The sequence below is a fragment of the Drosophila nasuta genome, chromosome 2L (genome assembly GCF_023558535.2).
Source record: "Drosophila nasuta strain 15112-1781.00 chromosome 2L, ASM2355853v1, whole genome shotgun sequence".
NCBI lineage: Eukaryota > Metazoa > Arthropoda > Insecta > Diptera > Drosophilidae > Drosophila > Drosophila nasuta.
Genome location: NC_083455.1, coordinates 12115519 through 12141958, shown reverse-complemented (window position 1 = coordinate 12141958; position 26440 = coordinate 12115519). Strand labels below are relative to the sequence as shown.

At 36.7% G+C, this 26440-nt stretch overlaps 4 protein-coding genes and 1 pseudogene across 9 annotated transcripts; 4 read left to right on the top strand and 1 right to left on the bottom strand.

Annotated features, from left to right (window-relative positions):
- The first annotated feature begins 266 nt into the window (after positions 1-266).
- On the top strand, positions 267-3295 carry LOC132785567 (trans-1,2-dihydrobenzene-1,2-diol dehydrogenase-like). Its single transcript, XM_060791722.1, has 5 exons — positions 267-385; positions 1498-1721; positions 1780-2071; positions 2540-2786; positions 2967-3295. Exons 2-5 carry the CDS (start codon positions 1511-1513, stop codon positions 3225-3227), a joined length of 1011 nt encoding a protein of 336 aa, XP_060647705.1. The 5' UTR covers positions 267-385; positions 1498-1510; the 3' UTR covers positions 3228-3295.
- A 1608-nt stretch (positions 3296-4903) lies between these two features.
- Positions 4904-10951, bottom strand: LOC132783513 (uncharacterized). The gene is made up of 3 exons (XM_060788713.1): positions 10474-10951; positions 7420-9521; positions 4904-6536 (listed from the first exon to the last, which is right to left on the bottom strand). The coding sequence occupies exons 2-3, from the start codon at positions 9400-9402 to the stop codon at positions 5862-5864; spliced, it is 2658 nt and encodes an 885-aa protein (XP_060644696.1). The 5' UTR covers positions 9403-9521; positions 10474-10951; the 3' UTR covers positions 4904-5861.
- Positions 10952-11453: 502 nt separating this feature from the next.
- Positions 11454-18938, top strand: LOC132783521 (ras-related protein Rab-5B-like). Of its 4 annotated transcripts, none has more exons than XM_060788724.1 (6): positions 11454-11540; positions 15867-16300; positions 16614-16734; positions 17178-17346; positions 17420-17527; positions 17601-18938. In XM_060788724.1, the coding sequence occupies exons 2-5, from the start codon at positions 16035-16037 to the stop codon at positions 17512-17514; spliced, it is 651 nt and encodes a 216-aa protein (XP_060644707.1). In that variant the 5' UTR covers positions 11454-11540; positions 15867-16034; the 3' UTR covers positions 17515-17527; positions 17601-18938. The 4 variants fall into 4 exon arrangements, with proteins under 4 accessions (XP_060644707.1, XP_060644706.1, XP_060644709.1 ...); XM_060788723.1 differs by having other exon boundaries at positions 11516-11587; XM_060788722.1 differs by lacking the exon at positions 11454-11540 and adding an exon at positions 11770-11957.
- Positions 18939-19082: 144 nt separating this feature from the next.
- LOC132783523 (ras-related protein Rab-5A-like) lies at positions 19083-21834 on the top strand (annotated as a pseudogene).
- An 862-nt stretch (positions 21835-22696) lies between these two features.
- Positions 22697-26415, top strand: LOC132783524 (ras-related protein Rab-5A-like). 3 transcript variants are annotated; one of them, XM_060788736.1, is made up of 5 exons: positions 22697-23170; positions 23586-23706; positions 24517-24685; positions 24760-24850; positions 24925-26415. In XM_060788736.1, the coding sequence occupies exons 1-5, from the start codon at positions 22980-22982 to the stop codon at positions 24929-24931; spliced, it is 579 nt and encodes a 192-aa protein (XP_060644719.1). In that variant the 5' UTR covers positions 22697-22979; the 3' UTR covers positions 24932-26415. The 3 variants fall into 3 exon arrangements, with proteins under 3 accessions (XP_060644719.1, XP_060644721.1, XP_060644720.1); XM_060788738.1 differs by having other exon boundaries at positions 24760-24863; XM_060788737.1 differs by having other exon boundaries at positions 24760-24867.
- The last annotated feature ends 25 nt before the right edge of the window (positions 26416-26440 follow it).

Below are 26440 nucleotides of genomic sequence, written 5' to 3'. Positions count from 1 at the left end.
ATATATATGTATTACAATCAGCAGTTTTTTGAATGTAACAACAGATAAAAATATGCTTTTCGGTATTTTTTCAACCACAAGGCATTCAAATTCCGTTAGTTGATTTTCTGCTTCGCACTTTTTTAAAAGTAGCGAAGTAGCATTTTGTTAAAAACATGAAAATAAAACATCTTACTAGAGTTAATCGTAGTTCATATATTTCGGTATATCAATATTGGCAACACTGTCAAAGCGCTGTTAATGTACAGTGTATACTATTTTTGTTTTGTTCTAAATGTGTGACAGCTGAGCGAACAGCAGCAAACAAAACTCAACCCAGTGGAAAGTTTTTCGTAAATTTAGCTCGCACTTCTAATTTTACTTTATACCGGTGTAGTACAACACGGTAAGTTCTTGAATAAATTGATAGTTGTTCAATAAGCAAGTAGTTTCAATGATAATTTTGTAATTCTAAAAATGGCCGGCAGTTAGACAATTCAAGGTCATATAATAATTTTTTTGTTTGGTAACGTAAGCTATATTTGAATAATCATTATAGGACATAAAAAACTATTTGTATATAAAGACCATAAATAGAAAATATTGATTTTAACATATTGAAGTGGAATTTGCAATAAAATAAACTAGAATTACGTTTGCACCTGTTGCTTATTCATACATCACTGCAAAGTTGTCTAACATATGTAAAGTGTACTACTAGACATTAACAGAATAGCAATGACGCTAACATATACATATGTATGTAAGTGTGTGTATGTAGTAATGTACAAATGGTTGTGTGCGCCTGTAATCGGAATTTTAATATTTCCTGGTTTATAGGAGGGGCTCGTAGCAAGATAAAGCTTGCGATAGCAACTATTTTTGCTTAACGTCATACATTTAATATATGTAATTTAAAGCTTAAAATACAATATCTAACACAATTTTAAAAATATAATTTTTCAAAAAATAATAATAAATATGATAACAAATATTGAAATTGGTCAAGTTCATATACAAATTTTATAATCGATACTGCAAAAAATACAACAACATTTAATTTAAATTACTTGTTAATACAATTAACGCTGCCTAACTCACTAAAGCCATTTTCCACAGCAGAAGGTCAGCTTCAATAACATTGTGAAATTCGATGTATATTTTGATTTGCTCTCAGATTAACTGCAATTAATATTATTAACTTTAATGATGTAGCAATATATTAAAGTAGTTCATAAAATACCCTTTACAAAGGGCATTGTGATAAACAATAAAGTGCTCTGCTTACCTGCTATGCTGCCTTATCACTTGGAGTGGCGCCCCCTATCGTGCCCCCAATCAAGCTTGTCTTTCTCGCTGATAACTTGGAGTAGCGCCCCCTCTCGTGCCCACAATAAAAATCAATGGCTCCTTTGGCTGCTTCTCTCACTATCTCTCTCTCTCGCTCTCTTACTGATAAGACGCCCCCATTTTGATATTTAACGAAGAATGCAACTAAACGAAGTATTCATTCTCTAGCTAAACGTTCAACATGTCGGGCAAACTCATTCGTTGGGGCATCGCATCAGCTGGCAAGATCAGCGAGGATTTCGTTATTGCCTTGAGCACTCTCCCAGCCAGTGATCACAAGGTTGTCGCTGTGGCCGCTCGTGACCAGGCCCGAGCTGCTGCGTTTGCAAAGAAGCATGAAATCCCCACAGCCCTTGGCAGCTACGAAGAGCTGGCCAAGAGCAAGGATGTGGGTAAGTTATAATAACAGTTTGTAGTTGATCAGCTAACTTAGGATTACTTAATTTATAGATGTGGTCTACATTGGCGTGCTGAATCCCCAGCATTATGAGGTGTCGCTGCTGATGCTGAACGCTGGCAAGCATGTGCTCTGCGAGAAGCCACTGGCCATGAACCAGAAGCAGGTCCAGGGCATCCTGGCCGCCGCCAAGGCCAACAAACGCTTCTTCATGGAGGCCGTGTGGTCGCGTTTCTTCCCATCATACCAGCATGTGCGCCAGCTTATCCAAGCTGGTTCTCTTGGTGAAATCAAGGAGGTCGTTGTCAATTTTGGCTTCCCCTTGGAAAATGTGGATCGTCTGCAGTAAGTATTGGGATGATATATTAAGTATACCAGGTGGGGTACATCAACTTTCTTATGTAATTCCTATTGGAATTTTATGTCTGTGTCTGTCGGTCTGTCTGTCTCTTTAAATAACTACACTTCATATAATGATTTCTCAAAACAGTTACAAGTTGCAAGCCGCATATTAAACAAATAATTTAGTAGAAGCAATGTTAAATATACCAGTATAGCAAATGAGCTCTATTGATCTATAAAAATGCTTTGCTCTCTAGGGCAGCCGGCTTTACCTACCTTAAACAACCTGTTAGGTAACAGTGACTGCAATGTTAAGGTTAAAAGTTCTGTTAATTGAAGTGGAAGAGTCACTGAACGTGTTAGTTAAACCGAATTGCTTAGATAAATAATAGAAAAATATTTGTTGTCGTGTCTAAAACTGAGTTATTCTCGAGTACTCTTTTACTTACTGAATCCCTTTTTTACTTGCAGGAAACGTGAGTTGGGAGGAGGCGTCGTCTACGATCTGGGCATCTACACCATTCAGGCAGCACAATGGGCCTTCCAAGAGGCACCACAAAAGATCGAATCGAGCGGCACCACCAATTCCGAGGGCATTGATGATGACGTCAGTGCCACACTCACTTACAGTGGTGGACGCACGGCACGCCTACGCGTCTCCTCCAAGGAGAAACTAGACAATTTGGCCGTGATCAAGGGCACCAAAGGACAAGTGACGGTAAGGCGCAAACAAACTCAATGAGTTGGCACATTTTTCAGGCCAACTGATAACTGATAGCTGCTGCTGTTCACGTTCTTAGCTCGTGCTCATGCTCTTGCATGACGTAGCAGCTGCTTATCAGCTTATCACTTCGCTCCATTATCCATTAACACGTTCTTTGCTTCATCTGTTATTTAGCTGGTTGACTTCTGGACGCCCAACAAACTGATCGACATCGATGGCAAGGAGAAGGAGTGGCTGCCACCCAAGGGCAAGCATACCACCAACTATGCCAACTCCGAGGCCATGCGCTACGAGGCCGAGGCAGTGCGTCAATCCATTCTTGCCGGCGATGTGGAGAACAAGAATGTCAGCTATGCCGACAGTTTGCTCTTTGCCCAGATCGAGGACACCATTCGCCGACAGGTCGGTGTGCTGAACAAGTACGATGAGGAATAAATATTTGTATTTAATAACTATTATAAACGATAAAGAAATCTATTAAAAATCTGTATATTTTAAACTTACTTCTTAACTTTGAGTATTTTATTTTGTCGGAAATTGTTACACATTTATTTAGGTGGCATCATCGAGATAAAGTGCAGTTACTTCAAATTCAAATAAATTCAAGATTTATAGCAACTTTCCCAACGATAAGATGAACTTGTTTCATTTTAGGGGACAAGTTACCAACAATTAAGAACTTTGAAAAGGAATAAATAAATGAATAATTCCATTCATTTTGTATTATTTTATACGATATAGAAATTTATTACAAATGTTTGAATATTATAAAAATTATTTTCTTTATTTAAAAGATTTGATCAAATACTGATATTTTCAGACAAAAAGATTTAATAAATTTTTTTATTTATTTTTGTTTAACAAGTTAATCTAATTTTATATTCAGGGGAAAACAACGTATTAGGTCACAAGGACGTTTAAAGATTCGATTAATAAATAAAATATATTAAAAGAAAACATATCTCCCATATTGTTTCTCATTACTTTAACGAAAACTTTACTATACGTCAGCTTTTCCATTTAGTGTCATTGAAATAAACTTTAGTACTTCAAATCCAAATCAATTGACGATTTATAAGAGGTGTCCCAGAGATAATAGGGGGCAAGAGATAATATGAGGAATCAATAAATTATCAAAATAAACACCTAGTTATTATTATAATTATTTATATTATTGTCGCTTATTACTTAAACGAACGTTCCACTATTCAGCACTTTTATTAAGGTATCATTAATACACACTTTGGTTTTCCAAATGCAATTTCACAATGTTTGAGAACTTTCCAAGCGGTAATCAACTTGTTCCAATTGAGCGGCAAAGTTACAATTAACTTTGTTTGGTCACAAAACACTCATAAATCAGTTAACTAACTAATCTATAAGTACAGCAAGTTCTCTTGAGCATTCTACACGTACAAAATAGTCATATAGAATTTCAGCACGTAATCCTGTGACGCTAAATGTTTTTTTTAATTTCCGATTTCATGTTTTTTATTTTGGCTATTAAAAAGGGGGCTCGTCTTGAACTGATAAGTCTGGGCAAGAAATGGGCTAGACATGTGACTAGAGCTATAGATAACATAGTATTTCCATACTAGACAGTTTCAGGCACAGTGGGTATTATTCATCTTGGATTTCAACAAATTTAAAATCCTTATCTAAATTGTAAATTATTTAAATAATAGGTGTCAACTTAGTATCGATCATCATCATTTGAAATTTAAAGTGCCTTTTTGTATTTCTAAATTTCCGCCTATTCTGTCAAATGTTATATTGCAATATTCTATTCTATAGCTGTAGCTTTTATTATTTAGATTAAATCTAAATTTTACTAACACATTTTCAAAATATTACCGAGTCTCGTAAAATGAAGTGTCATCTGTTATATTTCAATATTCAAATATTCCGAGACAATATCGTTTATTATCTAAATTATAAATATATCTTACTAACCCATTTTGGAAATACTTTTCCAGACTCTTCTGAAACTAAAGCATTACAATATTCAAATATTCTGAAATTTTATATTTTATTATGAAAATCGTGCAGTCCCACGTTGAAAATACTTTTCAAGTAAAGCATTCCACAAACTCCTTAAAATGAAACCACAAAATTATTTGCTATTTTGTATTCAATATTTATTTAAATAATTGCAATTACTTTTTACTTTTATTTAGTTCACTTTATGTTTTGTTTTACTTTTATCTTATTTCTTTTAGTTTTTCTTTTTTGTATCTTTCTTTTTGTTTATCGAGTTTTGCATATACATACAATAATAAGTATTACTACTTAAATCGTGTCTAATGTATATTTGTTGTTTCTGTTATTGGTTTTAATCTTGTTCTTGTATTGTTGTTGTCGCTGCTGCCATTGTGGGGTTCATTAAGGCTATACTGCCGAGGTCAAAAGAAATAGGCGGAACTTACAGAACTAACTGAATACTTAAGAACATCACGGACAGGCGATCAAATTAAATTTGTTGACATTACAAAAATAAAATTCATTCACAATTGGTCAATTTGGAAACGTTAAATGCAAAAATAATAATAATAATAAAAACAGTTATACAATAAATATATTGTGAAAACAAATTGGCTGAGCTCAAGTGTGAAATTCGTTGCAACAACGAGGTAAATTGTAGTTTCAAATTGAGGACAAACTTGGAAGTAGGAAGGCAGATTACAAAAAAAAAAAGGAGTTTAAAGATCCAAACCTAAGCAACGAATTAGTGACTAAATTACATTGTGTACCTTAAGGCTAAATTTAACAATTAAAACTGATTTATACAAAGGCGCTAACTCTGCTTCTGCTGCTGATGTCGGAGCGAAGAGCGGAAAGTGGGATGGGAAAGTAGTAGATTGAATCGGAGACAAGCATTTTGCGTTTAGTGCTTTTTGAGTTGCATCTGCTTTCGAGACCGTTTACTCGATAAAAAGTAAACGGTTCTATAAACTATTTAATGTTTTGTTTTTGTTTGCTTTTGATTCCAACGCTGCCCACTTAAACATAATTAAGTCTTCTGCTGTGTAAAATTGCTATAAAAACTATCCCAGGATGTGACGACCACACTTAGATGACATCGCCCTCTACCGCTCCGGATCCCGCTCCTCCTACCGCTTCACCGCATGCCGTAGCTAACGGTTGACGTGGCTGTGGCGACGAGCTCAGCGTTAAGAGCTGCTGCTTGCGTTCGGGTTGCTCCACAACGGCCACAATGGGCGTGGGATTGATGAGCGGCGGCGGCAGCTCCTCAAAGGTCATGCAACTGCCGCGTTGCGCCTCCTCCACAATGGGCGGCGTGTCAATGGAGTCAATGGTGCTATTACTTTGACTGCTGCTGCTGCGCACTGTGGCAGCCGCATAGCCCTCGGATACTGCCACCAAGGCGGCTGTGGTGTTGCGATTGTGCTGCAGCAAATCATTGATCTGCGAGAGACGCGACGAGCTGCCAATGGGTGCATTCAAACTGATAAAATCCGCAGGCACTGTGGCGCTGCCAAGGCGTCCCAACACCGTCGAGCAATTGCTGGCGGTGACCACAGAGCAGTTGCTGCTGCTGCTGATGGAGGCTGCGACGGTGGTTTCCAGTGCATTCGTGTGCTGATATTGCGTCGCATTCGAGGCTGTCGTCGTCGCATTGCCATAAGGTGGCGCCGATGGCACCGAGCACGAACTGTACGATCCGGGCGATGCACTTCCACCGCTCGTGGACGTCGTCTGTTGGTAGCTACTGTACGAGTTGAGCTGCAAGTGCAAAAAGAATCGTCAGTTAAAAACGGGTAAATTGTTTTACGCTTCTAATGCTCCCATTATTCTGACACTCTCGTTGGTCTCTCTCTCAGAGAAAACCAAAACAATTCAATTTTCAAGTAGCACGCCTATTTTTATTTTTTGTTAGGTATAATTATAACTAAACAATTTCTTTTTCTCTACATTTTAATTGTTTTATATTATTAGTGTAGTATCTTCCCGTCTTTTTTCTCACGAATCGAGTTTTTATTGCTCTTAATGTTGTAATCTTTATTATTGTGGCGGACTTAAAATTACTTGGGTTTAAGTTTTTTAGTTAGTTGCAGAAACTCAGCTGAGATAATTTATTTTTATTGTTGTACAGATGTTATTGCGTTCCCTAAAGAATTTGTTAACGGAGGATATTCCCTCCAAGGGTTTAAAGTCAATTACTTGTGAAAGTATGTTGAGAACATGATTTGGAATCATTTTTAATATTCCTTAAGGCTTCTCTTCTTCTCTAGAAAATTCCACACTCAAACAATATCTCTTAGTGGCTTAAGCGTATCTAATCCTTATAGAATAGGAAGAGAATACTTCACTAACCCTTTTAAGAAGAGAACCATATTTAGGACACATTTCTAATGAGTTACTTAAAGGATTTCCCTTTCGAGCACTCTTTTAACCAGGGTTAAGAGCTAAGACGAGCGCAGAATTCATTTAAAATCGCCCGAACAGAGACATGGCTTTCGTCTTTATGTTCCTATTGCTCCAGAGTCAAAAAGACGAACAGATTCCTCCTCTCTCTTATATATTTCGGTCGAAGTTTCGAATTCGGGGACTTCTACTGTTTGGAGGATTTACAACCACAACAGGTTGATTTCAAAGCTCTACTCACCTGAGCACTGCCATAGCCGATGGTTTGATGATAGGTGGGCGTCAACAGCTCTCCATACGAGGGCGTGGCATTGCTTCCGCTGGCAAAGAGACCCGAATCGAGGCTGTCCAGTTGCGGATAGCTGCTCGCATAACTCGACTGCTGGACAGCAGCAGCATTGCTGCCTGACGATGCAACTGGCGATTGTGGCGTTTGCTGCTGCTGTTGTTGCTGATAGTAGCTGACGCTCGTCTCGGGCGTGTAAGCTGGCGAGGCATAGCCGGAGCTGTAGTTTGATTGCGGCTGCATGAAATAGCAATGCGAGGAAGCGGCGGCGGCGGCGGCAACAGCAGGCGAGACGCCACTCGAGGCGCTGCTGCTGTTGCCATACGCCAAGCCACTCTGATTGCCACTTGCCACAACTGGCGCTCCTTGGCTCTGTCGCTGCTCCATGTCCAGTCGCATCACCGTGTGTATGTAATGGGTGCGCACACGCGTCGGATTGAATTCCACGCGCCCCACCGTGTTGCCACATGCCTCACGCGTACAACCGCACGGAAACATGGCGCGATCCACCTGACACTTGATGCCCGCCTGGCTGCAAGCGCAAGTCTCGGGGTCACAAAACTCGCGACACGAACAGCCGCACACTTCACGCGAATTCCTGATGTCCCGGCAATCGATCTTTTCGCTCGCATCGATCTTGCGCACACCGGCTGCCTTGAGCAGTGCCCGACGTTGCTTGGGCGTCACCGGTTGCAGGAAGCCATTGGAGCCATCGTCGGCATCGCTGCCGCTGCCCTCGCTCAAATAATCCTCCTCGGACTCTTCGCTCTCGTCGCTGCTCGAGCCGCCCAAGCGCAACTGTTGCTGCTGCTGTTGCTCCTGATTCTGGCTACGATGTGCACGTCGCAGTTCAGCGGCGTGTTCCGCCAGCGTCATGGTCTTGAAGGCAATATGCATCGCGCCCATGCCGAGCGTGCATCCGCCGGCGGTGGGCACACAATTGAAGCCCTGTTGCCGCGGAAAGTAATAGACCTTGACGTTGTCAAAGTTGATGGAACGCTTGGCGCGTTTCTGGGTCGTGGAGGCGCTGGTGGAGGAGCAGTTGGACGTGGAGAGATCGGGCGGCAGGGCCAGCTCAATGGCATCATCCTCCAGGCGGCGCTTCAAATTGGACCGCAAAGGTTTCACCGCAGTTGTGGCTACCACAGGAGTTGAAGCTGAAGCAATCGTTGTCGCCGTGTTATTGAGTCGATCGTTTTCGCTTCCCAAACCCGAATCGGAGCCTCCATCGCTGCGCAGTTCGTCTTCTTTAGTTTTCACCGGCGTCTTGGGTGTTGCGTTGCCTTCGCCTGGAGCTTCAGGCAGCACCATCGTGTGGCCATCAATGTGATTGCCATCGCTTGTCATCGGCATTGGAGTATCCAGCTTTAGCCAGAGCAGCTCCCCATTGTTCTCAATGCCCTCCTCCTCATCCTCGGGCTGCTGCTGCGTGAACTCATCGATGGCCAACGGATCCTCGGATATGTTATCGGAGGCGAGCGATGAATTTAACTCGTTATCGCTGATCACAATAATCTCATTGTTGGGAAAACTATCCAGCTCCAGATACTGTTCGTCCAGTTCCTCATCATCTTCGTGCACCACATGCTGATGCACTTCGTCATCGTCGGTGAGCGGCTCATGCGCGAAATCCGCCAGCTCATCGTCGAGTTGCAGAGGCACCATTAATTTTGCTTTAGCCGCCGCCGCCGCATGCACTTTACTCGCATCAATGATGGACGTCTTAATTTGACGCTCAATATCATCCTCATCCTGTGGCTGCTGTTCCTGCTCCTGTTGCTCTGCCACTGCTTGCTCCTCCTCCTCCTGCTTGCCGCTAGTTGTGGCAACTTCCAGCTCGCTGTTTACGCTTGTTGTGCTGCCAAACATTGTGCTGTTGCTGGCATTTTTTTGGATGTACGTAAAAATCTTTTTGATAGGACGGAACATGCTCCTCATGGCCGCCCCTCCTTTATGAAGCACTCAGATAAATGCTTCAGAGCTTTAAGGCTTCCGCCGCTCTTGCTGCTTCCTCAGTACTTCAGCCTGCCAGTCAAAGGCTGCTGCTTCAAAGCCATCTGTTAGGGCGAGATAAAGGCAAAGAGAGTTAGGTATCGCTTTCAAATGCAAAGGGATAAAGAGAGTTGTGTGTAAGGTTTTTCAGTGAAAAAGCAGCATAGAAGAAAGGTCAACAGCAGCTAATAAACGATCACATTATGAACACAACTTATCGGGGCGATAAAACGATAGATCCTTACTACGGTGAGAGACATTTTGTTTTGTAAGTAAAACTTAAAAAAGTTATTATTTTCATTTCGATAAAGTTTTTGCATCAAGTGACATAAAGCGACGAAGAAACTTTGTTATCTAAGTAAAGTTTTAAAATGCAAAGAGTTGTAAATTAGAATATATATACCCTGCGTACATCTCTATAACAACCGACAAAGAATGAAAGTCATCGATTGCCATCAATAATAAATTGAAGACAATAACTTATCGTTGCAATGAAATGAAAATATCCTTGTTGTTATAAGAGATATAGAGACAAGGACAGTTTGTTTTGTAAGTAAAGCTTTTAAATACAATTAGAAGTGAAGGGTGAGCAGCAAAGCAGAAAGCTCATAGCTAGAAAGATCAATGAGAAATTCAAACTCAATTTTATATAAGAGACAAGTTATCGATATATCCTTGCGTTAGTTGTGATCAATCATGTCAATCACATACTTTGTGCACATCTCTATGATAGTAAAGCAGAGGGATTGAGAAAATTCCAGGGCAAGCTCACACACACATAATTGTTGCGTGTGTATGCGTAGGTCACACCTAGAGTGAACCGAAGACGTCGACGTTGGCGACGACGCCACGTGCAAACAGCGCCAGGATTCATGCAAATGCGAATTTTTCTATTCACGCATATGCAACAGCTTGTGGCAAATTCAATTAACATCAATTGATAGACTGCTGCTATGTGTTCAATAATGCAAATAGTTTTTATACATGTAAATTAAGCAAAATCAATATTTCTTGCACCTTTTATAGATTTGTAGATTTTACAATATGCGCTTTAAATTCCTTTTCACGGGTCACTTGATGTTAAAAGTGTAGAAACTCCTTTTTGGAATTTGCGTTGCAGCTGTGAAAACTGCGACGACGGGGAGACCACAACGTATGTTAGTGTATGCGTGCGTATACGTGTGCTGTGTGTGTGTACGACAGCAAAGGAGGCGCAGCGCAGAGATCACAAAAATCGTTGTAGTTGTGTGCGTGTGAATAATGTACGCGTGTATGTGTGTAAGTTGAGTTCGCAACAGGACGCAGTTGTTGGTTTGCACAAGTTTGGTAATCACTGAATGTTTTAATAGTCACAGTAATCTTAAGCCGCACTCTCAGTTCTAGTAAAAGCACAATTATTTAATCATATTCATAGACAACGATTTAACCAATTTTTTTGCTCGACGTTTTCACTTCTCTCGCCTGAAATGTTATTATTAACAGTGTGACCTCTCAAGTCCATTTGAAAATATACGTTTTGCTGTGCGAAACATACCAAAAATTTGCCATTTCCGCAAATCTTAAAAATACCATGGTTACCAAAATTTAATACACGATAAAAAGAATAAGGTTTAATTTCTTTTTAATAGTTTTTGTTAATTACTGTTTAAACAAGGTTTTTTTTAAACAAATTAGTTTTTTGTCTGAAACATTCCACATGATTATACGTTCTAATAAATATGTTTAAAAACTAACGCTGGGCAGTATTTCTTCTTTTGTCAAAATTAAACAACATTCACGTTATCGCTATTTAATAAAATACCTATATTTATTGAAATTTTCATTACTAAGAGAGATTTTCAGCATAATTTCTGAGTTTCATAATAAATAATTGAAGTGCAAATTAAACTTATAAGTATAAAATTATTTACAATATTATAGTGAACATTACAAATTAATTCGATTCAACGAAAGTTGAACTATATTCGGTTGGTTTCGTTGAGTTGGCGAGTCGTTCAATTGAATTGCTTATATTTTATGGTACATTTTGGTATATTTGGAAAAAACAACTTGCGGTCACGTTGGATACAGCTCTAAAAAAATTTGTAAGTGGATTCTTAAGTTTAATTGAGGAAAATTGTTGGAAAACAAAGTGGGTAATTGTTATAAAAATCGCGAACTAAACATAATAATAAAAAATAATGTTTAAAAGTGCAAGTCACGTCTGACATTTGTTGTAACGCCTTGAAATTGACAAAAACAAGAGGCTGGCTGGCAACACAACTACGGCTGAGCTGAGTTGTGATGAGAGTCGTGGTGTGGAGCAGAAAGAAAGAATCAGTCGCTGTCTATCTCTGTCTGCGTGCGTTTCGTTTCACCAAGTGCTCCGTGCCTGCGCTACGTACAAAACGCAAATAAGAAATCGTAAATCACAGACAAAAACACAAAACAAAGAGCGTGTGGTAAACGTCAAAAAAAATATAGCGTGCAAAAAACAACAACAACTAGAAGCTGCGATCAAAGTGCGTAACGTGAAACACAAGTGTTTGGTAGAAAGGGCGCGAGTTGATTTCTCAAATTAATTAAGAAAGTTGTGTAAAAATTTTTCATGTCCACCATTACAATCGTCATCGATAGCAGCCGTCGCTGAGCGCTGAGAGAGAAAGAGAGCGCGAGCGCAATCAATTCGCCCCACAAAAACATACACACACACACATGTATACTTTGAACCTGCTGCTGCAAAAGTAGTGTGAGTAAACGAGTGCGATAGCTGTCCTCGAATTTGGGTGCGTTGTATGTGAAAGCATGAGCCCGAGAGGGACAGCAGTAAGTCGCTCGACTGCAGCACCGCGCACAGTGGCAACAAATCGCGCAATAATTGTGCGTTTGTTTTTGCACATGAATGATAACCAAAAGGGCGATATAACTGAATAATAGAAGTGCTGCAGGTGTTTAAGACAGTGAACGGAGGTCTCAGCTAATCAGCTCAGAGTTCTTGCGAGTATTCTGTCTGATTCTTTGTTTTATTATTCTTTTCATTTTTTTGCGTCTTAAAGTGCAAAGCTTCGAAATATCTCTTTATACATGTGTGTGAGTGTACTTTGAATTTATCTACAATCGTCGCTTATCGTTGACGCCCCCGGTTCTACTTCGACTTCATATATCATACTGGCACCCTGTATCAAGTATAAGAAGAAAAAATAACAAGAGCCTTCGACAAATGTAAACAATGTCACATATTGAATTTTCTTTGTTTTTGTGCTTTTATTAAATTATCGCTGAACCAGCTAAAAAGAACTGAAATCTGCCTACGTGTTAGAAAACGACATCTCAACTTTCTGGAATTACGATCTTTTTTTTCTCACTTGTTGAATTTTGAAGGAAAACCAATGCTGGTTGGCATTGGCCTTACTTACCTTTTTCTTAACATTTTATGTTAACGAGGATCTCCCATCAGTTTATCGATAACAATTAGCAACTGTTACTATGTCAAATGATGTGCGTATTTCATTTCCACTTGCTCTCTTAGTACCCTTTGGTCATTTGCTCTCTTTATGCCCATGTGAATATTTGTATGTACGTACATATGTGTATGTATGGGTGTTTGGTAGCCGTTTAGTTTTCTGTGTGAATGACGCATCGTCAGCTGTTTAAGTATTGTACGGTAATTTCCTGACTGGCCGCCGCTTTGTACTTTTGTTTTTATATTTTATTGAATTTTCTACAAACAACGAGTCGCCCGCCGCAGTGTTTATTTCTTGTGGTGATTTCTGTTACGATCGTAGTGTAATTTTCTATATTAGCTGTGATAGTGTTTGCTAAAACAATTAACAATACAGACTGTTATTTGGAATATATGTATGTATTTGCTTTTCTCCAAATCATGTGATCTTTTGATTAAGTTCAATTTGAAGCGTTGCAGTGCAGCTCCATGTGAGACAAAAAGACGGCAAATAAACTGAATTGAACAAAAGCGTTGTAGTACTATAATAAAATTGCGATAAAAATGCAACGACGTCATTTGGCAAAGCTAGCGAGAGCAGAACAGCAACAAGATGTACTGTTTTAACTTTGAACTGGCAAAGGAGAGTGACAGAGACAGCGAGAGTATTGGAGAGTGATATGTTTCATGCACGTGTGTGTAAGTCGAGCTTAGTGACTTCGATATTTACGACCGTGTGTGTGTGTGAGTGTGCACTTTGCTCCTCGAAAGCGTCGAAAGCTCAAAACGAGTATGGAATGGCAAACAATAGAAAACGTCAACTGTTAGTGCGGTTTTTTTTTTAGCGTTTTTTTTGTTGTGATGTTAGTGCTTAATTTAATAACAACACACACATAGACAAACAACTGTCATTTACAGTATGCGGCGCATTCCACTTTCTCTCATCGTCTAGTTCTACTTGCAACTGTATAATTAATTTTGCATTGATTTTTATCAGGAGGCACTCTCCCTCTACATCCGCCCCTATATCTATTTCCGCCAAAGATCTTTCTGCACTCACTCACACTCTGTCTCCCTTTCGCTCGACCTCCGCATTGTTGTAGTTCCCGCCTTGTTCCTCCCACAGATTTCTCTGTACAGTTTAGCATCGCACTGTTAATTAATTGTGGAGACGCAGTACGCGAGTGTGGGAGTTTAATGACACACGCACACTACTATTTGCATTTATGAATTACAGCAGCAGCGAATCGACTGAATACTTAGCAGAGAATGTCCATGATTCACAGAACACAGAGGACTGATAACAGTTCCAGTTAATGCTACTCTATTGCTCTCTATCTCACTACCTACAATCGCATGACTAACATTGGGTATAAATGACGCACTGTTGTGTAAACTTTTTTGTAAACTATGCTGATCTTTTGACAAACCAAACAAGCTAATTTTAATATACATGGCAAGTTGATGAAATCGTGCTTGAATCGGATCTGAAGTCATTTAAAAGTGGTTTTCATTTATACTAATTCTTCTTTTGTTGTATCGTGTTGACTGTGAGTAAAGCTATCGCTATGCAGATAAGATAAAACATGTTATCGATAACAGTCTGGCGGTGTGTGCGAGTGTTTTGTTTACAGAGTGTTGCTCATGAAAGAAAAAGTAGACAGATGAGCAATCCATAAAACCCTTTTAGTGTTTAAAGAACACACATAGACAGAGATTGTACAATAATTGCGCCTAAACATTTTTAGGGCTTCGCCTGGTTGTTGCGCGTGTTTGAAGTATTTTTAGTTGCTTTGTTGTTGTGATTAGCGCAATTTGCAATTAACTATGTTTGAGTGTATGTAAATGTGTGTGTGTAAATGTTTGTCGCTGACACGCAATCATTTTCTCCTCGCCACATTCTTGACATTGAACTTTGTCGCTCAATTAGCATACGCTAGATTTTAGCTGACCAGCGTTGCCATATTATTATTTCTTTTTGAATAACAAGAAAACATGCATTTATATGTTGGTCTTTAAGTGTGTGCAATAAGATGATAAGATTTCGGCCTTGCCTGACCTTGTTAGAGAGCAAGATAAAAGAGAGCATTAACCGGTTTTGTGTGCTTGTACAAGTATTAGTGAACTTTCAGCTGAAAAGCTTTACGCTATGTTATTACCATGTACGTGATGTGATAAAACAAAATATGATTTAAGTTTGACTGTTTTGTAGGCAGTGAAGTGCCCAAGAATCAACCTTACAAATAAATATAACAAATATAGTGCTTATCAAGTGAAACAGTTTTCGGTTTTTGTCAAAACAAAATTTTGGCTTGGCACATTGTTAATTTAAATGCCCCTATCACCAAAAGTTTCTATATTTTTTCAGATTTCTAAAAATTATCGTTACAGTCCCTGTTTTTATTATTATAAAAATGATGGTTTAGCTTTTAAATAAAAATAGTATTGTATTTTAAAAATTGTATACTTATATAGACGAAAATAATTTTATAATACTTTAAATCTCTGATTGTATTGTCGAAGAGTGTAATCTTGATCTTGTGAACATGACCTTTACAATGGGCAAGCATTAGTAAGCTTGCTTGGCTGTCAGGTGTGCATGCGACAAAAAGGGGGCTTTAGATATGGCTGTCAATGTGGTGTGATAAAGAAACATACTTTCTGGCCGTCGAGCATGAGAATTGTAGTTGTTGCCTACCAACATATTTCCTTTGGTGGGGCGTTACTCTGGCATTCATTTTGTCGAATCATTCAACACTGTTACTGTTACTTTAATCTGCATTCTCCACGCTCCGTTGCAAACCACAGAAACGATAACTCAGAATAATGCGTGTATTCGACATGAATAATGAATTTCGATTAGCGGCAATGCGGCGATGTGAATAAAGGCGCCAGAAGGCCAATGACGCGGCGCAGCACTTTTATTTTGTTTATCAACGCGCATATTTCGAATATTATTTTCATATCTCATTCTCCCTTTTTTTTATAGATCACACACACTAGCACAGACAGCGAAAGAGAGAGAGAGAGCGAAGCTTGTTGACCGTCCGTAATTCTATACTGAACATTTTTAGTAAGATTTAAGCGCAACTTAGAGCAACTGCAATAGCAGCAGCAACAACAACACCAGCAAAAACAACAACAACAACACAGCAAAATGGCAACAACACCACGCAGTGGGGGCTCCGGCTCTGGAGCCGCACAACGCCCCAATGGAACCTCGCAAAATAAAAGTTGCCAATTTAAATTGGTGCTACTTGGCGAATCGGCTGTGGGCAAATCATCGCTGGTGCTGCGCTTCGTCAAGGGCCAGTTTCACGAGTACCAGGAGAGCACGATAGGTGCTGCCTTTCTCACACAAACCATTTGCATAGAGGATACAGTGGTCAAGTTCGAGATCTGGGATACAGCCGGTCAGGAGCGGTAAGTTTGCAATGAACTGATTAAATAGATGTTAAGGTTAACATTAATGTCGATGTAATATTACTTTAGCTAATAATGTTAAATCAACTGTTAATGTAATGTCGCATATTCTGCTATGATAACATGACTGTTACTTTAGATGTTAATGGTACTGTTAAAATTACTAAAAACTTAAATTGTACTGTAGTTTAATCTTTCTGATTGATTATCTGAAAGTTAGCATTAATTATGAGAAGTATTGTTTTGTCTGTTAATGTTGACTAAATGTATCTTGATAAGGGTTATTTATTAACAAATATATCTTCGTTTACAGGTATCACAGCTTAGCTCCCATGTATTATAGAGGTGCGCAGGCCGCCATCGTTGTCTACGATATACAGAATCAGGACAGTTTTCAGCGTGCAAAAACTTGGGTCAAAGAACTACATAAACAAGTGAGTAATGCGTTCAATCAAGCCGATCTGCATTCTTGCCTTTTGTGCTTCAGTTCTCATTAAACGTACTTCAGCCCTGTGCATTTTTTACGCCGTTTCATGCATACGTATTTATTGAATTGAAACATTGTCTCGTGCATTGAACTTATTTATCATTTCCGGCATTGTTCACTGCATTCACGTCAAATCATGGCCTGTTCAAGGTTTACCAAGAGTAAAAAATCCATTTCATAAATGATGGCTAAAAATAAATGCACGAAAGATAATAAAAATTACCATTTAAGTATGATTTTCTGTAATTTGTGATATAATATTGTTGAGTAAATGTTGTTATTATTTTATAGTAATCAAAATTTAGAAATAAAATAATAGAATTCAGGATTTGCTCATGCTCAAATTTTTTCCTGCATACTTTTATTTATCTTTATGCTCTTATTTTTCAGGCCTCACCGAACATTGTCATTGCATTGGCTGGCAATAAGGCGGACTTGTCTAACATTCGCGTTGTTGAGTTTGACGAGGCGAAGCAATACGCAGAGGAGAACGGATTGTTGTTCATGGAGACGTCCGCGAAGACGGGCATGAATGTCAATGATATCTTCTTGGCAATTGGTAAGTGCTGCTATTAAATAAACAGATTATTGATTATTGCTATACTAAATGATTCAATTCTTGTCCATTACAGCCAAGAAACTACCGAAGAACGACAACAATCAGGGATCTGTTATAAAACCAAATGGAAACGAGCCGACTCAAACGACGAACAACTGTTGCAAGTGATGTCCCTTTGTAGGTGTGTGTGCGCCCCTAAGAAAATTGGATCATAGAGAATTTTACATTTAAATCGGTTAATTTTGTCATTGCAGAAAATGAAATTTCCAACGAGAGATTTGAAAAGTTTATGCTGATAATTATAAATAAAAACATTATTTAAAATTTAAAACTAATGCCGGCTCCCAGGGGCAAGCAATTTAATTTCACATAATTGATAATGATGATGATGATGGAAAACCAGAAGATAACGATAATATTAATTATAAATTAAATTAAATGATAAAGAAAACCACAAAAAACTAAACCAATCACAACAAAAAACAAAAACGTAAAGAAAATAATAAAACAACAAAAACAACAACAACATAGTCCCGTTAAAATCAACCGTAAAATGTTATCAAAAAGTAAACAAAACACAACGCTCCTAACATACTTCTAACTCTGGTCCACGCTCCCCGATTCCCTCACATAGTTCAAACCGCCACTTAGAGAGCTCCCTCCTACAATTTCATCTCGATCAGATGCAAAACTTCTAAATAACGCATTAGAAATAATATGGTAAAGAATAAACATGATAAATATGAAAGCGAGAGTTCACGTCGTGTCGTAGAAATGTTTAAAATTGAATTGTAAAGAAAACAAAAACGAAAAAATAATGAAAGAAACTTGATAAGTTTGTTTATAAATGGGTGACGATGAAACCAGAGAAATTCCAGTTGCAGTTGTTCTCAGCAGCGTTCCAAAAAGAAAAAGAAAAAACAAATAAAATAAAAAAAGTAATGATGAAGATAAAACCGAAGATCAGTTCAGTTTTGTTCAGTTCAGATCAGCAGCTGAAGATTCGCTCGTCCTCGATCTGTGGCAATGTGTGTGTCTATCCGGCCGTCAAGTTGCGATGGACACGTGTGATAGTTGCAATTTATATAAATTATATATATATACACATATGGAAAAAGAAAACATGAAATAAAAATCTAAAAAAAAAAAAAATTAATAAAAAAAATACATGAAAAGATTGAAAAACATACAAGAAAGAATTAATGAAATTATTCATTTTTGGTTCAAACTTTACGTTTAGCTTATTTTATTTCCACATTCTCTAGCAACAATCGAAGATTAAATGCTACTCTTTAAATTATCGTAACAAAAACATAAACATAAAACATAAAAGATAAACAAAATTTCAAAAATTAAGATGAAGTTTAAGCAAATGAAGTGAAGTCTAAGAAGAACAAGTAAATCTTATACATAAACGACTTTGTTTTGACTCGATTCACAAATGCAATTTAATTTTCAATCCGATTTCAATGTATATGTATATCAACCAGCGATCAACCAAGCAAAGCAACAAAAAAATATAAAAAACAAAAGAGAAATCAACCAATAAAACGCAGATAAAACAATACGAAAACAAAAGCAAAAACAACAAAGATAACAGCATAAGATATGGGAAAAGATTCAACTCCTAGCAAGCTGTGTGTGTATTTTTCCAATTTATAATTTTTATGTTGTATGTATGTATTTAAATTTAACATTTATAATAAAAATCGTATATATATCTCTATATATATAAAAATGAATCACAATTGTATTGCATTTCTTCACTTCATATCAAATCGTGAATTTTTTACACCGCTTTTAGCTATACATAGTTGAATTGTGATATATTTAGTTAGTTACTGAGAACAATGGAGTCTGGAGCTGTTTCCTATGCGGTGGGTCAGTCCGAATTATACGCTTTAGGAGGAGAGAGCTTAGCTCCATTATAAGAGGGCAGGAGATGGGCAAATCGATGGAAATGCTTTGCGTGATGGATCACTACAAAGTTGTAATTTTAGGTGCTGCTGTAGTGGGCAAATCATCGCTGGTGCTGCGCTTCGTTAAGGGCCAGTTTCACGAGTACCAGGAGAGCACGATAGGTGCTGCCTTCTTCACACAAACCATTTGCATAAAGGATACGGTGGTCAAGTTCGAGATCTGGGATACAGCCGGTCAGGAGCGGTAAGTTTGCAATGAACTGATTAAATAGATGTTAAGGTTAACGTTAATGTAAATGTAATGTTACTTTAGCTACTAATGTTAAATCAGCTGTTATTGTAATGTTGCATATTCTGCCAATGATAACATGACTGTTACTTTATATGTTAATGGTACTGTTAAAATTACTAAAAACTTAAATTGTACTGTAGTTTAATCTTTCTGATTGAATATCTGAAAGTTAGCATTAATTATGATAAGTATTGTTTTGTCTGTTAATGTTGACTAACCTTTAGATTTGATTATACAGTTTTAGTTATCTAAATATGTATATTTCTGCAATAGAAAATTCTACTGCTCATGTTATTACTGCTGTTGTAGTTCATTAAAAACGTATCTTGATAAGGGTTATTTATTAATAAATATTTCTTCGTTTACAGGTTTCACAGCTTAGTTTCCATGTATTATAGAAACGCGCAGGCCGCCATCGTTGTCTACGATATACAGAATCAGGACAGTTTTCAGCGTGCAAAAACTTGGCTCAAAGAACTACGTAAACAAGTGAGTAATGCATTCATTCAAGCCGATCTGCATTCTTGCCTTTTGTGCTTCAGTTCTCATTAAACGCACTTCAGCCCTGTGCTTTTTATTCCCGCTACCCATAGGGTAGAAGGGTATTATAACATTGTGCCGGCAGGAAATGTATGTAACATGTAGAAGGAGGCACCTCAGACTATATAAATTATATATATTCTTGATCAGCGTCAACATCCGAGACGATCTAGCCATGTCGGTCTGTCTGTTTGTCCGTCTGTCCGTATGAACACCTAGATCTCAGAGACTATCAGATATAGAGCTATAATTTTCAACAGCAAGTGTTATGCTTGATGCAAATCAAGTTTGTTTAAAATTTTGCCACGCCCACTTCCGCCCTCGCAAATCAACAAAAAACGTAATTTTTAATCTAGAGCTGCGAATTTTGAATATACAATAATAACAATAGTAATTATGATTCCTGAAAATTTGGTTGCGATCAGATAAAATTTGTGTAAGTTATTAAAGAAATACTTTTGTATGAGCGAAAACGCACAAAGTTATAATACCTTTCTACCCTATGGGTATCGTGTTTAAAAATCCATTTCATAAATGATGGCTAAGAATAAATGCATGAAATAGTAAAATATTAAAAATTACCATTTAAGTATGCTTTTCTGTAATTTGTGATTTAATATTGTTGAGAAAATGTTGTTATTATTTTATAGTAATCAAAATTTAGAAATAAAATAATAGAATTCAGGATTTGCTCATGCTCAAATTTTTTTCCTGCATACTTGTATTTATCTTTATGTTATTACGCTCTTATTTTTCAGGCCCCACCGAACATTGTCATTGCATTGGCTGGCAATAAGGCGGACTTGTCTAACATTCGCGTTGTTGAGTTTGACGAGGCGAAGCAATACGCAGAGGAGAACGGATTGTTGTTCATGGAGACGTCCGCGAAGACGGGCTTGAATGTCAATGATATCTTCTTGGCAATTGGTAAGTGCTGTTTTTAAATCAATAGATTATTGATTATTTGCAATACTAAATGATATAATTCTTGTCTATTACAGCAAAGAAACTACCGAAGAACGACAACAATCAGGAACTGTTATAAAACTAAATGGAAATGAACCGACTCAAACGACGAAAAACTGTTGCAAGTAATGTCCCTTTGTAGGTGTGTGTTCGCCCCTAGAGAATTTTACATTTAAATCGGTTAATTTTGTCATTGCAGAAAATGAAATTTCCAACGAGAGATTTGAAAAGTTTAAGCTGATAATTATAAATAAAAACATTACTTAAAATTTAAAACTAATGCCGGCTCCCAGGGGCAAGCAATTTAATTTCACATAGTTGATAATGTTGATGATGATGGAAAACCAGAAGATAACGATAATATTAATTATGAATTAAATTAAATGATAAAGAAAACCACAAAAAAACTAAACCAATCACAACACAAAAAACAAAAACGTAAAGCAAATAATAAAACAACAAAAACAACAACAGCATAGTCCCGTTAAAATCAACCGTAAAATGTTATCAAAAAGTAAACAAAACACAACGCTCCTAACATACTTCTAACTCTGGTCCACGCTCCCCGATTCCCTCACATAGTTCAAACCGCCACTTAGAGAGCTCCCTCCTACAATTTCATCTCGATCAGATGCAAAACTTCTAAATAACGCATTAGAAATAATATGGTAAAGAATAAACATGATAAATATGAAAGCGAGAGTTCACGTCGTGTCGTAGAAATGTTTAAAATTGAATTGTAAAGAAAACAAAAACGAAAAAATAATGAAAGAAACTTGATAAGTTTGTTTATAAATGGGTGACGATGAAACCAGAGAAATTCCAGTTGCAGTTGTTCTCAGCAGCGTTCCAAAAGAAAAGAAAAACAAATAAAATAAAAAAAGTAATGATGAAGATAAAACCGAAGATCAGTTCAGTTTTGTTCAGTTCAGATCAGCAGCTGAAGATTCGCTCGTCCTCGATCTGTGGCAATGTGTGTGTCTATCCGGCCGTCAAGTTGCGATGGACACGTGTGATAGTTGCAATTTATATAAATTATATATATATACACATATGGAAAAAGAAAACATGAAATAAAAATCTAAAAAAAAAAAAAAAAATTAATAAAAAAAATACATGAAAAGATTGAAAAACATACAAGAAAGAATTAATGAAATTATTCATTTTTGGTTCAAACTTTACGTTTAGCTTATTTTATTTCCACATTCTCTAGCAACAATCGAAGATTAAATGCTACTCTTTAAATTATCGTAACAAAAACATAAACATAAAACATAAAAGATAAACAAAATTTCAAAAATTAAGATGAAGTTTAAGCAAATGAAGTGAAGTCTAAGAAGAACAAGTAAATCTTATACATAAACGACTTTGTTTTGACTCGATTCACAAATGCAATTTAATTTTCAATCCGATTTCAATGTATATGTATATCAACCAGCGATCAACCAAGCAAAGCAACAAAAAATATAAAAACAAAAGAGAAATCAACCAATAAAACGCAGATAAAACAATACGAAAACAAAAGCAAAACAACAAAGATAACAGCATAAGATATGGGAAAAGATTCAACTCCTAGCAAGCTGTGTGTGTATTTTTCCAATTTATAATTTTTATGTTGTATGTATGTATTTAAATTTAACATTTATAATAAAAATCGTATATATATCTCTATATATATAAAATGAATCACAATTGTATTGCATTTCTTCACTTCATATCAAATCGTGAATTTTTACACCGCTTTTAGCTATACATAGTTGAATTGTGATATATTTAGTTAGTTACTGAGAACAATGGAGTCTGGAGCTGTTTCCTATGCGGTGGGTCAGTCCGAATTATACGCTTTAGGAGGAGAGAGCTTAGCTCCATTATAAGAGGGCAGGAGATGGGCAAATCGATGGAAATGCTTTTGCGTGATGGATCACTACAAAGTTGTAATTTTAGGTGCTGCTGTAGTGGGCAAATCATCGCTGGTGCTGCGCTTCGTTAAGGGCCAGTTTCACGAGTACCAGGAGAGCACGATAGGTGCTGCCTTCTTCACACAAACCATTTGCATAAAGGATACGGTGGTCAAGTTCGAGATCTGGGATACAGCCGGTCAGGAGCGGTAAGTTTGCAATGAACTGATTAAATAGATGTTAAGGTTAACGTTAATGTAAATGTAATGTTACTTTAGCTACTAATGTTAAATCAGCTGTTATTGTAATGTTGCATATTCTGCCAATGATAACATGACTGTTACTTTATATGTTAATGGTACTGTTAAAATTACTAAAAACTTAAATTGTACTGTAGTTTAATCTTTCTGATTGAATATCTGAAAGTTAGCATTAATTATGATAAGTATTGTTTTGTCTGTTAATGTTGACTAACCTTTAGATTTGATTATACAGTTTTAGTTATCTAAATATGTATATTTCTGCAATAGAAAATTCTACTGCTCATGTTATTACTGCTGTTGTAGTTCATTAAAACGTATCTTGATAAGGGTTATTTATTAATAAATATTTCTTCGTTTACAGGTTTCACAGCTTAGTTTCCATGTATTATAGAAACGCGCAGGCCGCCATCGTTGTCTACGATATACAGAATCAGGACAGTTTTCAGCGTGCAAAAACTTGGCTCAAAGAACTACGTAAACAAGTGAGTAATGCATTCATTCAAGCCGATCTGCATTCTTGCCTTTTGTGCTTCAGTTCTCATTAAACGCACTTCAGCCCTGTGCTTTTTATTCCCGCTACCCATAGGGTAGAAGGGTATTATAACATTGTGCCGGCAGGAAATGTATGTAACATGTAGAAGGAGGCACCTCAGACTATATAAATTATATATATTCTTGATCAGCGTCAACATCCGAGACGATCTAGCCATGTCGGTCTGTCTGTTTGTCCGTCTGTCCGTATGAACACCTAGATCTCAGAGACTATCAGATATAGAGCTATAATTTTCAACAGCAAGTGTTATGCTTGATGCAAATCAAGTTTGTTTAAAATTTTTGCCACGCCCACTTCCGCCCTCGCAAATCAACAAAAAACGTAATTTTTAATCTAGAGCTGCGAATTTTGAATATACAATAATAACAATAGTAATTATGATTCCTGAAAATTTGGTTGCGATCAGATAAAATTTGTGTAAGTTATTAAAGAAATACTTTTGTATGAGCGAAAACGCACAAAGTTATAATACCTTTCTACCCTATGGGTATCGTGTTTAAAAATCCATTTCATAAATGATGGCTAAGAATAAATGCATGAAATAGTAAAATATTAAAAATTACCATTTAAGTATGCTTTTCTGTAATTTGTGATTTAATATTGTTGAGAAAATGTTGTTATTATTTTATAGTAATCAAAATTTAGAAATAAAATAATAGAATTCAGGATTTGCTCATGCTCAAATTTTTTTCCTGCATACTTGTATTTATCTTTATGTTATTACGCTCTTATTTTTCAGGCCCCACCGAACATTGTCATTGCGTTGGCTGGCAATAAGGCGGACTTGTCTAACATTCGCGTTGTTGAGTTTGACGAGGCGAAGCAATACGCAGAGGAGAACGGATTGTTGTTCATGGAGACGTCCGCGAAGACGGGCTTGAATGTCAATGATATCTTCTTGGCAATTGGTAAGTGCTGTTTTTAAATCAATAGATTATTGATTATTTGCAATACTAAATGATATAATTCTTGTCTATTACAGCAAAGAAACTACCGAAGAACGACAACAATCAGGGAACTGTTATAAAACTAAATGGAAATGAACCGACTCAAACGACGAAAAACTGTTGCAAGTAATGTCCCTTTGTAGGTGTGTGTTCGCCCCTAGAGAATTTTACATTTAAATCGGTTAATTTTGTCATTGCAGAAAATGAAATTTCCAACGAGAGATTTGAAAAGTTTAAGCTGATAATTATAAAAAAAAACATTACTTAAAATTTAAAACTAATGCCGGCTCCCAGGGGCAAGCAATTTAATTTCACATAGTTGATAATGTTGATGATGATGGAAAACCAGAAGATAACGATAATATTAATTATGAATTAAATTAAATGATAAAGAAAACCACAAAAAACTAAACCAATCACAACAAAAAACAAAAACGTAAAGAAAATAATAAAACAACAAAAACAACAACAGCATAGTCCCGTTAAAATCAACCGTAAAATGTTATCAAAAAGTAAACAAAACACAACGCTCCTAACATACTTCTAACTCTGGTCCACGCTCCCCGATTCCCTCACATAGTTCAAACCGCCACTTAGAGAGCTCCCTCCTACAATTTCATCTCGATCAGATGCAAAACTTCTAAATAACGCATTAGAAATAATATGGTAAAGAATAAACATGATAAATATGAAAGCGAGAGTTCACGTCGTGTCGTAGAAATGTTTAAAATTGAATTGTAAAGAAAACAAAACGAAAAAATAATGAAAGAAACTTGATAAGTTTGTTTATAAATGGGTGACGATGAAACCAGAGAAATTCCAGTTGCAGTTGTTCTCAGCAGCGTTCCAAAAGAAAAGAAAAACAAATAAAATAAAAAAAGTAATGATGAAGATAAAACCGAAGATCAGTTCAGTTTTGTTCAGTTCAGATCAGCAGCTGAAGATTCGCTCGTCCTCGATCTGTGGCAATGTGTGTGTCTATCCGGCCGTCAAGTTGCGATGGACACGTGTGATAGTTGCAATTTATATAAATTATATATATATACACATATGGAAAAAGAAAACATGAAATAAAAATCTAAAAAAAAAAAAAAAATTAATAAAAAAATACATGAAAAGATTGAAAAACATACAAGAAAGAATTAATGAAATTATTCATTTTTGGTTCAAACTTTACGTTTAGCTTATTTTATTTCCACATTCTCTAGCAACAATCGAAGATTAAATGCTACTCTTTAAATTATCGTAACAAAAACATAAACATAAAACATAAAAGATAAACAAAATTTCAAAAATTAAGATGAAGTTTAAGCAAATGAAGTGAAGTCTAAGAAGAACAAGTAAATCTTATACATAAACGACTTTGTTTTGACTCGATTCACAAATGCAATTTAATTTTCAATCCGATTTCAATGTATATGTATATCAACCAGCGATCAACCAAGCAAAGCAACAAAAAAATATAAAAAACAAAAGAGAAATCAACCAATAAAACGCAGATAAAACAATACGAAAACAAAAGCAAAAACAACAAAGATAACAGCATAAGATATGGGAAAAGATTCAACTCCTAGCAAGCTGTGTGTGTATTTTTCCAATTTATAATTTTTATGTTGTATGTATGTATTTAAATTTAACATTTATAATAAAAATCGTATATATATCTCTATATATATAAAAATGAATCACAATTGTATTGCATTTCTTCACTTCATA